This window comes from Sarcophilus harrisii, chromosome 4 (assembly GCF_902635505.1).
Source record: "Sarcophilus harrisii chromosome 4, mSarHar1.11, whole genome shotgun sequence".
In the NCBI taxonomy this organism is placed as follows: domain Eukaryota; kingdom Metazoa; phylum Chordata; class Mammalia; order Dasyuromorphia; family Dasyuridae; genus Sarcophilus; species Sarcophilus harrisii.
Genome location: NC_045429.1, coordinates 275,364,600 through 275,377,901, shown reverse-complemented (window position 1 = coordinate 275,377,901; position 13,302 = coordinate 275,364,600). Strand labels below are relative to the sequence as shown.

The 13,302-nt window shown below is 33.5% G+C and overlaps 1 protein-coding gene across 4 annotated transcripts in view; it reads right to left on the bottom strand.

Moving 5' to 3' along the window:
* The window catches only part of KIF6 (kinesin family member 6), a 433,287-nt gene that overhangs the window by 291,273 nt on the left and 128,712 nt on the right, over window positions 1-13,302 (bottom strand). For all 4 annotated transcript variants that reach the window (XM_031964905.1, XM_031964904.1, XM_031964907.1 and 1 more), the window contains exon 7: window positions 4,887-5,093. In XM_031964905.1, the coding sequence (XP_031820765.1) occupies window positions 4,887-5,093 (207 nt within the window). The remainder of the gene's footprint in view (window positions 1-4,886; window positions 5,094-13,302) is intronic.

Genomic DNA, 13,302 nt, shown 5'->3' with positions numbered 1-13,302 from the left:
AGTGTTTTTAAGGAAACTTTTGGAAAAAGCAATGCATTCATAAGGAGAACTCCAAAACCAACAAAAATATGGCAAATACAATGCTATTCACTTATAAACATAACTGGGTGCATTCAACTCTCAATAGAACTATACTCCTTTAAGTAGGTGTGAAGTCTCATGCACACGATTAATAGGACAATCACCAATCTGTACAGAACCAGTACAATAACGGAAATGTCTTAATACTGTATTGCTCATTATGTGTGTTTCATATGAACTGGAAACTGAGGTTATAACTGATAAAAAGAACTAAACTAAGATTAGTGAGACCTGCAATAATATACTGTAAGAAAATTCCCAGATTTACTGCCATAAAATGTGGTATGACCCAAAGCAATATCCATTATAAGAGTCCTTGTAACTCCTGATCACCTTACTGAATTCCATAATTATCTACTATATCTTAATTTTTTAAAATCAACCTGTAAATCCTCTTTCATTTTCTAGTCTTATCCCCACCAATTTCTCATTTTTCTCTTTAATATACTTATTCTCTAGCACCCAATCCAGTCTTCCTCATAGCTAAGGAGGAAGCTTATTAGCTTTTCATACCTGATCTTTTCTTTATAGACTTTTTAATCTTTCTTATTGTGAATGTTTCTCACCCTCTCTTCCATTATTTCTGACACAATCTCATTAATATTTACATATTTTCATAGGAAATCAACAACAACAAAAAAATATGATAAATAATCCTCAAGAACCAACAATGTATGCAGCATTTTGCTAGGGTGTGGAGTGATATAAGTAAAATATAATTCCTACTTTATTTATAACTTAGTAATTCTCACTGTATCCCCAGTTTAGCATACTGCTTGGCGTATAGGAAATGCACACCAAATGTTTATTAATTGATTAGATTCACTAATGGAGTCAGAATCCTAGGGGTTGAATAATCCAGAAAAGGGATGACCTACATTCAAATAGTTGAGAGTTAATTACACTTGAGTACATATGACAGCACATGAATAACTATGTAAGCATATGTCCTCAATCGGAGAGGCTGAGAAATCTTGTTGATGGGGAGCTGTTTTTTCTAATGGGAGTTGGTAAAAATAGAACCCCGAGGGTTTGGAAATAGATTTAGGGATATTTGGCAAATGCTAAGGCCAAGGTCTGTATTGTATGAAGCTAATGCCTTTAACATCTTTGGATGAAGAGATATGTGTGTGTAGAGAGAAGTAAGAAGAGGAAGAGGGTAGAAAAAATTGATATTAGCTTGTGAACAACTCATTGAAAAGGAGAGAAATGAAAACCAAGAACAAAAAAGCTTCTTTGATCTTGACTTGGGAAAAGAAATAGTTTCTCTTGGGTAACTGTGGTTGGTTGGAACTCTGTTTCAAGTATTTTTCTTATTTAATAACAATAATTTTTGTATTAACAAGTGATTTTGGGGCTTATTATAAGGGTAAATATCACCACTGGAAATTATCAATAATAATAACAGACATTTTTGCAACATTCATAGTTTTGCAAAATGCTTTATATATATCATCTCATTTGATTCTCACAAAAATTTTAGAAAGCAGGTACTCTGTGTATTATGATTACTTTACAGCCCAGAAAAGTTAAAGGAATTGGCTGCAGTCATACAACTAGTTTGATGACAGAAGCAGGATTCAACTCATCTCTCTCCTTAACACCAGTGCAGAGTTCCTTCCACCACATCATCCTTCATACATGTTCCAAAGAAGCTCTAGTGAGTGTCAAGACTGTAATGTTTTCATCTCAAATCTGAGCCAGGAGTAGCTCGGGAATACTATATGTCATCTAAATTCTAGGCTAATATTAGTCTTGTGCCAGTGTGGATCATTAAGTACTTACTTAGGAGTGCCAGGATTTCATTAGGACTAAGCTCCATGCCCATGTTTGGATCAGGCTTCCTCCTGACGTTCACTCATTCTACTTGCCTAGCTTATTTCTCTTTTTCAAGAAACTTGGCACCAGGACAGCTCCCATTCACTACCTTAACCTCAAAAGGATTTATGAGGCAGTGAAAGGGTTTAGATTCTTTATATCCTTTACCCTGATGACATCTAAGCCCTTGTACTTTGCTAACAGACTCTGTCGTTTCCCCTTTCAACTCTTCCCTCATGTTTTTCATCTCTTTTGGGCTCAGAAAATAATCAAGCTCTTTGAATATCAGCTTTTCATTTATTTGGGAACATCTACCTAGGTAAGCAGCTGGGTGCCACAGGGGCAGCAAGGTGGCCTGAGGGCCTGGAGCCAGGAAGACCTGAGTTCCAATTCGGTCTCAGACACCAGCTGTGTGACCCTGGGCAAGTCACTTAACCCCATTTGCCTCAGTTTCCTTATCTGTAAATGTTGGAGAAGGAACTGTAAGACCACTTCAGTGTTTTTGCTAAGAAAACCCCAAATGGGGTCAGGAAGAGCAGGTCACAACTGAAATCAGTGAACAACAAAAATCTAGATGAGATGAGGGCATTTTGCTCTTGTGGGTCAAATTAATAAATGAAAGTGCAATATGATGCTTTGGTTAGACAGGAAAAGACCCTTTTCATCAATCATCTCTTCTGTTTTATCTTCAGTTTCTTCCTCTTTTCCCAACAAACACATTCATGTCTTGTCCCCCCAAATTCATCCCAATTGATTTTGCTCCCCTCATGCCTTCCTCTGCCCCAGCTAATGTCCTTCCTTTCCCTCACTGCCAAACTTTTGGAAAGAGTAGTATGTGATTTCTATCTCTATTAAATCATTAATTCATTCTTCAGCTCTCTGCAGTCTGATCCCCATTACACCACTGAAACTTCATTTCACAAAGAGCACTGATAACCTCCTGATTGCTGGGTCCAAGGACCTTTTCCCAGTTTTCATCTCCCTTGACATCTCTGTTACTCTTTAAGACTACTGACTAACCCTTCTTCTTGAAATTATCTTCTTCCTCAGCTTCTATATTATAATAGGCACAAGGCAGCTATGTGGTATTCTGTTTAGGATGCTAGATAAAAAGAGGCAAGGAGACCTGAATTCAAATCCAGTTTCAGACACTTATTATCTGTGATATTTCAGTTTCCTCATTTGTAAAATGGAAATAATAATAATGTTTAATTCTAAGCTTTGCTGAAAGAACAAAAAGGATAATATTTTTAAAGTGCTTTACACACTTTAAAGAATTATATGAATGCTAGTTATTATTATTATTATTTTCATTATCATTATATTCTTCTTGGTTCTGTGACCTGTTTGAATTATGTCTACTTTTTCTTTTTTCTTCTATTTTTCATTCATTCTTCTTCCTACCCTGTCAATATTTGGCATTTTCCAGAGTTCTGATTTTTCCCTATTTTGTCACATTTTATCACAATTCATTTCCATTGTTTCAATAATCATATCTATACAGATGAATTCCAAATCTTTATCAACACTTTCAAATCACTCTCAGATCCAAAAAAGAAATATAAGTATTTCCTGGATTTCTGTCTTGAAATCATGCCAGTACGTCAAATTTAACTTCACTCCAATTTATCCTATGCAATGCTGCCAAATTGATGCTCCTAAGACTTAAACTTATCATGTTATTTCTTTCTTCAGAACACATCAGTAGCTTTTTACTTACGAGCAAATAATTTATTTTGGTAGAATCACAACAACAACAAAAACTTGATGAACTATGAGAGATGTGTTATTCTGAGCTTTGGCGTGAGTTACAAAAATGAAGCTGGTAACTGAGAGACACATAACTTTGGTTGTAAAAGGGTTTGAGGTTTGTTTGTCTTCTCTATACTCGATATTCATTTGAATGGCTCAGGCAGACTAGCATTAGTTCACCTACTGTGAATATGCATGGGATATGCTTAGAAAACCCCTCAACTTTATCTAATTCTATCCGTCCTTTGAGGCCCATTGCAGTAAGAACATTAATATATTTTGACTCAAGAGTCATAAAACTGGGCAAATCATTTCTCCTCTGTGAGTTTCATTGTTAACTATAGAATAGCTAAGGGAATAATCTTTACATTGCCAGTCTCATTTGTCATGAAAAGAGTACAAATATGGAATAGCTAGCTGGCCTAGTGGATTGAATTGCTGGGCCTAAATTTAAATTTGCCCTCAGATACTTACTAGTAAGTAACTTAATTTCTGTTTGCATCAGTTTCCTCATCTGATCCTGAGTAAGTCACTTAATTTCTGTTTGCCTCAGTTTCCTCATCTGATCCTGAGTAAGTCACTTAACTTCTGTTTGACTCAGTTTCCTCATCTATAAAATGGAGGTAATACTTACAATGCCTGGCACATACTATGTAGTTAGATAAATGTTAGCTATTACGATTATTATTATTGCTAGAGTATCATAAAACTATGAATTATTATTATTACTCCTCTAGTCAGAAATAATTTCTGAAATATCATAGCACTTATTTCTCTCATTATACTTTTGCAATATGCCTTATGTTATAGTTACTTATAAACATGTCTTATCTTCCCTACTAGCCTACACACTACATTAGGGTGAGGACTGTATTTTATTCTTCTATGAATTTCTTATAGCACCTACTGCTGCACCTCAAATAAAGTGAACAATAAATAAACGTGTTAGATGAATGAATAAGTAAATAGGATAACGTGGATGGCAGATAGTTTGCAGGGAAGTACAGAGGAGCCAGAATGCCAAAAGGAACTGTATCCAACCATTCCAAATCCAAGAAACCATCAAAGGTCAGAAAGCTGCCATTTAGTCAATTCTATTTTATAATCCCAGGGATATGGATTAGTATTATATGCATTTCCTCAAAAAATGATAGTGAGAGTTTATTAACAGTATTTGTGTTTAACAAACATTTCAAACTAAAGCAAGAACTATGTATTCACAGAGTCAGTTTTACCTGTTCTAAGTAGTGTAGGGAAAGGTTGATATATTTGGCTTCTGTCAGAAGCTGGCCTCCAACTCCAGTCTTTGCAACCCTTTCTGAACCAGCCAGGTCAACCAAATGGAGTTTAGCACGACGGACAGTGGCAGACCCTGGTTCCTTGCTTGAGATATGAACCGTGAAAATACAATGGGAACGAGTCGAGGCCTGATTCATAGGAGTCTAGCAAAGGGGAGTTCAAAAGAAAAACATGTTAGAATAAAAAAAAGATTTAAAAAAAATAACATTTTTAAGCAATTGAGAAGGCAAATACCAATTTAAGGAAAAATCCTTAAATCCTCAAGCTTAAATCTCCTCTTGAACCTTTGATATATTGAATGGAATATCAGATGTGATGAATTAGATCAGATAGTAGAAGAAGGATATGAATGAGTCCACAGCCATGATTTGGATGCTTAGATGAAGTAATAATAGCAATAATAATAAGATGATGTCTACCCTCAATATATAACATTTTAAGGATTACAAAACACTTTATAGTCTTTTTCATTTAACATTCACAACAAGCCTGTAAAATAGATACTAGTACTACCTCCATTTAACAGATGATGGGACTCAAGAGAATAAGCTCAGAGAATCTAAATGAATTAGCCAAGTTCTATAGTTACGAAGCCTCTGAGCTGGAATTTGAACCGAAGTTTTAAATCTAAGGGTTTTACTTCTCTACATGTTTACAAACTAATACTCAAAAGAAATAACAATTAGCATAGTGTCTATAGTTGCTATATAAATTCTAGATATTATTATCATTCTTATTACTGGTCAACCATTTCAATAATATCTGATGTTGATAAAAAAATGAGACAAGGCAACACTAACCTATTTCCTTATGCAGACGACAACTCAAAGTACATAATGTACTCACAATGGATCAGTAACACAATATTTTATTTTTACAGGAAAACATGCATCTGAATTCTGTGGTATAGATGGGAAAATAGATTTGCATCTACATCTGTAAGACAACACCTTACCAAGAGAATGTGGACATTTATAAATCTGAATATAAATCTAACAGAAACTTCAGGATATTTTTCCAGTCCCAAATTCCAGATGCTTTAGAGGAAATGATTGATGTATAGTGTAGATAAAACCAGATGATTAGCAAAATTTTGGCGATAAAGAGACAGAACATGAAGTTAAATAGGCTGAAAATTTGACCCATTACTTGTAGCCACAACAAACAATGCCCAAACCATGGCAGTATGTGATTTTGCATGCAAACGTGGGCCGGCAAATAACCGTGCATACAAAACCACAAGTTCAAATTTAGAACCTGAGTTGAGGTGCCTTGGAAGTAACTGTAAGTTATTTGCAGAACTTAAATATGGGGTTTGTCTCACTGTTATATTCCCACTACAATAAATTCTACAGTACTATAATGAAAGTCAAATCAACATCTGATATAAATGTAATAATGTCAAAACTAAGCTCAACAGCTGTCTTCAGCTTCTAGACTGATATTCTGGAATGTGGACCTTTAACGAATACTGGCATTGAGTATTCATTTCATTGGAATGCAAACATCAGATTTTTACATCAAACTAAATTATAATTCTTGAGAAGGTTAAAAACTGGGGTCTACAATTAAAATACTGGACCATTATATTTTATAAGTCCTTGTCCACAGTTTTCTGACTTTTTAGAACTATTGCCTGCATGGAGTAAAAATTGCTTATATTCTCTTAAAAACATTTTACAAACTTCAGAAAATATCATTTGTACATAGATATCTACTTGCATTGCAGTCTGATGATGTGCTATGTGTCTGCCCTACATATGTAGGAGATAATTCTTTTTCTCTCATGTGCATACTCCTGATTGTCTTTTTAAAATCAGAATGGTAACAAAGACATATTTTTTAATGCATGAGAACATATGGTACCACTTTGGTGGATTAATGTGAATTTAAACACATTTTATTCAAATGTGCACATAGCACTACTTACTGAATTGGGGCCTTCTGTAAAATCAAAGAGTTGACCAAATCTCTGATTACTTCCTATCAGCTATTTAGTAAGTGCCTACTTTGTGTTCAAAACTAGTGAGAAGTGTTAGGAATATAAAAAAAATATGAAACATAATCTGTGCCTTCAAAGAGACAGTTGAAAAGATAACGAGTCAAGAAACATATATTAAAGGCTACCTATGTGCCAAGCAATATGCTGGTCCTGAGAAGAAGAAAAAAAGAAAAAAAAATAGTTCCTGTCATCACAAAGTTTCCATTTTCCTGGAAGGAATAACATGTACACATATAACTAAATGCTAAAATAAATCAAGTTGAGGGGATTCTAGAAGTTTGGGAGTATCTTTGAAGGCTTCATATAGTACAAGATTACTTGCATTGGGTTTATTAAGAATTTAGAATTCAAAAATGGAGGTGAGCAGCTCTGCATTACAGGTAAGGTGTCAGTCTAGAAATACAGTAAATGGAATATTGAGTAAGGAATAGTAAAAAAGGCAAGTTGGTTGCAAGGTGGTGTATGAAGAGGAATAATGTGTATTAAGTCTGGGAAGTTAGGGTGAAACCAGACTCTGAAAAGCTCTGAATGTCAGAGTCCTCTGTACTTCTTGAGCAGAGTAACTTGGTCAGAACAAAGTGTTAGAAATATCACTTGGTTGGTTGTTTAGTGAATGAATTGGAAAGGATAAAGATTGGAGCTAGGAAACAAAATAGGGGTATATTGCAATAATCTTGGAATTAACTAATAAAAATCTTATTAATTAGGTGAGCATGTAAATTAAAGGAATGGGTATGAGAGCTGGAGATAGAATTAATAAGATTTGGCTAGACGCAAAGAGAGTAGAGATTTGGGATTATAAATCTGGGTTACTGGAAAGCTGATGGCATGCACTTTCAATAGAAACAGAGGAGTGGGTGGGGATTAGGGTAAAGAAAATGAGTTGTGTTTTGGACATTGAATGATATATTTAGACCTGGAAGGAATCATAAAGGTCATGTAGTATAGTCTCCTTATTTTATAGATGTGGCATTAAGACCAAGCTAAATTAAATTACCATTTCAAGGAAAGCTCTATTTATTCTTTTGCTTTCTAGTATTTTTTTAAAAAATAGTAATAGGTACTGCATTTTGTAAAAGATTTTTCTTTATCTATTGAAAAACCATAAGATTTTTGTTAGCTTTGTTACTGCTCAATTATGATTATAGTTTCTCTTTTATTGAACCAGTTTTGCATTTCTGGTAAAAATCTTATTTTATAGGATATGATCTTTGTGATATATTGGTACAAACTTTTTGCTAAAGTTTTATCTAAAATTTTTTTTGCAACAATATTCACTTTTCTCATGAATGTCTATAGTTTTCTTTTTCTGTTTTGATTCTCCTTAGTATTAAGACCATTATTTGTGTCATAGAAGGATTTTGATAAAATCCCACCATTATCTACTTTTAAGCAATTTCTATGGTACAGAAATTGTTCTTAATATAATTGGGAGAATTCACTTGTAAATCCATTTGATACTAGATTTTTTCTTTAGGAGTTCACTTATGATTTGTTAAATTTCTTTTTCTAAGATTGAACTAAGCATTCTTTTTCTATTAGCTAGTTTTCTTCTTTTTAAAAATAATATTATCTAATAATTTATCTATTTTGGTGGTTTTAAAAAATGCCTAGCTTCTCACTTTATTTATTAAAAAATAAATTTTTAACTTTTTTTAACTTAAAATTTTGTTAATTCTTTTTTTTTTTTTACTTTCAAAATTTTTATATTTTTATATATTGGAAAAAGAAGGGTCAATTTCTTGATATTCTAGGTAGTTTTCTTTTTCTTTTAGATGTATGCCCAGTTTGTTGATCTGGTCTTTCTCTCATTTGTTGCTACATGTATCATCTCCCCATCTAAGGATATAAGCAGTTTAACCTTGTTTAATTCCTTGTGATTATTCATACATCTTTAATATTTTATGCTTCTCTAGATTTTTGTGTTTGTATGTCAAATATTCAATTCATCTCTGGTCTTTTCATTGGGAATATATAAAAATATTCAACTTCAATAAACAAATCCATTTTTCCCCCTTCAAGCATTAAATTCAATTTTTCTGGGAAATTTAGTCTTGGTTATAATCCTCACTTCTTTGCCTTCCAGAATATCATATTCCAAGTCCTCTACTTCACTCCTTTATTAGACTGGTAGTTGCTAAACCTTTTGTAATCTTCTCAGTGTTTCTATGGTACTTGAATTCTTTCTCTTGGCTGCTTGCTATATTTTCTTGTACTGGGAATTCTGGATTTTACTATAATATTCCCTAGAGTTTTCATTCTAGGTTTTCTTCAGAAAGTGACTGGCAAATTCTTCCAATTTCTACCTTGCTCTCTAGTTCAAAGACATTTGGACAGGTTTGTTTGTTTGTTTTCTTGAAATATGTCTATGTTCTTTTTTTGTTTGTTTGGCTTTAAAGTAGCTTTTCTTAAATCATTACTCTGTGATTTTGTTTTAACTCAGTTGCTTTTTCTGTTTTTCTGTTTTTTTTTTTTTTTCTGTTTGTTCAACATTTTAAAAAAATTAGCTTAATCAATTCTTGTTGTATCATGGAGTCCTTCATAAGTTTCCATTTGGCTAATTCTAATTTTCAAGTACTTATTTTCTTCAGGAAAGTTTTGTACCTCTTTTTCTATAGTGGTAATTCTCTTTTCATATCTTTCTTCCCTAGCTAAAAAGGTCTGCATTGGACATGACATAATCTTGAAGATGTGTTGGTGTTTTTTCTTCTTTAAAATAATAATAAGATTCTCTCTGGGAGAGAGCAAGTTTCTCAGGGAGGTTTTCTGGAAGCAGCCTTAGTATCAGTTAATCACTCCAAATACAGCCAGGTGCTAAAAGTTCAGGTCTTTTATTGTGTCCTTCAGTGTAGCCCAGTTAGCTTTCTTAGAGGCCTATCTTTCTGCTTGGTTCCAAGAGCTCTTGCAGCTTTGTCCTTTGCTTCTGCCTCTGCTTTCTTCAGTCTCCAGCCAGCACCAAGGTGGAAGATGCAATGAATCTCTCTTGCCTTGGAGAGAGGCCTTGTAGGTTTCCTCCCAGAGTGCTCCTCTCCGACCCTTGGGAATGTTCGCAAGTAACTCTATTTCAAGCTCTTCTTCTATCTTCAAGCTCAAGAAATATATATATATATATATTTCAACCTCTATATATATGATCTCCTCTCCTCTAAGAGAGAGGGATTATGGGTTATCTCCCAGAGTACTCTCTGGCCCTAAGAACTTCAAGGGAGGTGTGAATTCCGATATCTCTTTCTAAACCCTGAAATCTCCCAAACATGGGAACTCCAATGAGTACTTAAATATTTCTTGTTTCTATGAGCTCTCTAAAGATGTGAACACAAGCATCGTTTCTATCAGTTGTACTTAGTACCTTGTTTAATACCTTGTTTCAAGTTCTGGCCCAAAATATCTTCTTCTAAGATCAAATCAATCATATTGAACCATGCTAAATTAGATAATTATTGTCTCTATCAACTCTAATGACTTTAACAGTTTGTAAAGATTCCAACAAAGATGTTGAAGTATTAATTATTAACATACATGAAAGAGAGGATACCATTTTTTCCTCCTGCAAAAAAAAAAAAAAAAATCTAAACTGTATGACATTTTCTTAATTAAAATTGTTTTTGTTGTTATTCTCAACTCTGTAGACCATAAATATTAACAGGAATGTATATAAGAATAGCCAAAACAATATAAAGCTTCAAATTTGGAAGGCACTTTACAAATATTACTTCATTGATCCTCACAACAATCTTGGAAGATAGATGCTATTATAATCCCCATTTTATAGATGAGAAAACTAAAGAAAATGAAAAGGTTTGTTTCTCTCTCTTTTTTTTTTTTTCTTTTTGTTTGCCTTGGGTCAGATAACTAAAAGTATCTAGGTTAGATTTCAATTCTAGTCTTTCTTACTCTAGGTTCAAGTGCTCTACCCCCTATACTAATTGAATGAAACTGTGAAACCCATTACCTAGGGATTAATTTTTTTCATCTTAAATACATTAGTTCCATAGCCATTTATTTTTTTCAGTTCTACCCTCCAAATTGCTTCCTAATCTCTTCTGTTCATTTTTTTATGAGCTGATAGTTTAAATCATTGTTGTGCTTTGCCATATCTCTTTAAGTGTTTGCTGAGGCAATTTTTGTTCTCTTTTGGTTTCTCTTGATGGCAGTTGATTGACATCAATTAAACTTTTCTATGAAATCATTATAAACAAGGTCAACATCAACCCCTCCATCCATTTTCCATTTTTTCATTATATAAATTGTTTAAATAAGCTAGAATGAAGTAATTTTAATTATACTCATTTCCCTTTTCCTTTTTAATCTTTCTATTAGTTTTGTTTTAATTTCGATATAGATTTTAACCAGTCAGTTATCTAGTTCAAGATAACTAGTTCAGGAGTTACTAATATATCAGTAAGGAATTATTTTCTATTAAAATATAAACAGTTTCAGTTTTTTTGTGCTGTAACTTGATGCTTGCTATGTCTTGAACCTCCCAGGTTTTTTTATTTTTTATTTTATTTGAAAAAATATAATAAGAAAAAAAGAAAAACAGAAAAGGAATGCAAAACAAAATAAAGTAAAACATTGTCATGTGCCCAAAAGAATATGAGGAAGGATTCAAAATATATAACAACAAATTACCAGTTGAAGAAAGTATGTATATATATATATATATATATATATATATATATATATATATATATAATATTAGTAGAAGAAATTATTTTCATGAATGTCCATTTTTTCCTTTACTTTCTTGTAAATTGTTCTTTGGTTCTCTGTTGCACACTTTATTTTCTTTATTCTTTTTTTCCCTCTTTCTCCCCTCCCCACCACAAGCAAGCTACAATTGAGGAAAAAAAATGTATTTATGTATACATATATATATATAGATAGATAGATAGATAGATACACACACAAACACAAACACACACACATACAAACATGTCTTTCCTATCCCTGCTGACTCTGCTTAAATTTTGCTCCATAACTTATCTTGCTATTACTTAATCTCCCCCTACCCAAGGATCCTCCCCTTGTCTTTTTCCCTCACCTTTCGCTTCCCTATCTGCCCATGTCCTCTGCTCTCCAAATTTCAATTCATTTTAACAAAGGATTGCTATCATGATTCTAAACAAATAATCAAAAAATGATTCCTCTTTCCCATCACCCAAAAAAGAGTCAAAATCATTTGGAGGATTTAGAGTATGGATTTGTTTGTTTATGCTGAGAATTAATATTGCTATTAAGTATCTTATCATGCACTTGATAGTATGCATACAAAGATAGCATGCAATAAAATAAGGCTATTACATTCTATTGGGGATAGGGTGCAACAACATAAACCCCCCCAAATACAAAGTATATACAAGGTAAGACAAAGAAAATTCAAAAGGTCTCATAGATATAATCACATGAAGAATCAAGAAATATCTCATGGATAATGTGGGAGAGGTTCACCATCATTTATTTTTCAAAGAAATGATCATAAGAATTGATACTGTTTGAGTGATCTAGATTAGTGGCTATGAGAGAGTTATTAAGAATCCCCTTTAAATCAGCCGCAAGTTTTAGGAGTGAAAAAAATTCACTCATTCCCGAATTATTAATTGCAAAATTAAAGTTTATTGTTAGATAGAAATCAATTTACCAAGAGACTTTCTTCTATAGTGGCAGATCTATGGGAAATGGAGTTTTGCACTTCTCAGTGGACAGAAGGTCCTGGCAACAAAGGGAGCTACTGAGGTCCATCTGCAAAAGACTTTCCTTGAAGGAAGCTATTACACTGGGTGTCTTGGTGGGAGCTGGGACAGCCTGAGCAGATCAGACTCAGTGGGGGCTAGTGGGTGCTGTCCCAAGTTGGCTTATCTACAAGCTGAATTTCAACTTGAGCTGGAATTTGAATAGAATTGAATGAGCTTCTTTAACTGAATAGGGTTGAAATTCTTTTGATCAGGACTGAACTATTCCCACCTAGATAACAGAATGAAATTGTTTTTCTTGTTTCCCTCGGGCAGGATCCCTTACTGAGGCAGAGTTGAAGGAGATTTTCTCCTTCAAGCATTTTTAGAGTTTCGGGGTCTCTTCTTCAGAATGATAGAAGCACTGTGGTTCATAAAAGGTATGAAAATATACAGGGCATCTCAAATTTTAGTTCAGTTTGAAGCATATACTATTCCTGCAGCAATAAATAAGGTTATGTTCCTGTACATTTATTAACATGTATTTTTCAGATTTTTAGCTGTTATCTTTAGGTTTGGGGCTGAACAGAGTAAAAATACAAAGTGCTCCAAAAGAGGCCTGCTTGTCAAAGCAGGACTTCAACTTTTTCCACTTGCGAATCCTTTTTGACCAAAAAA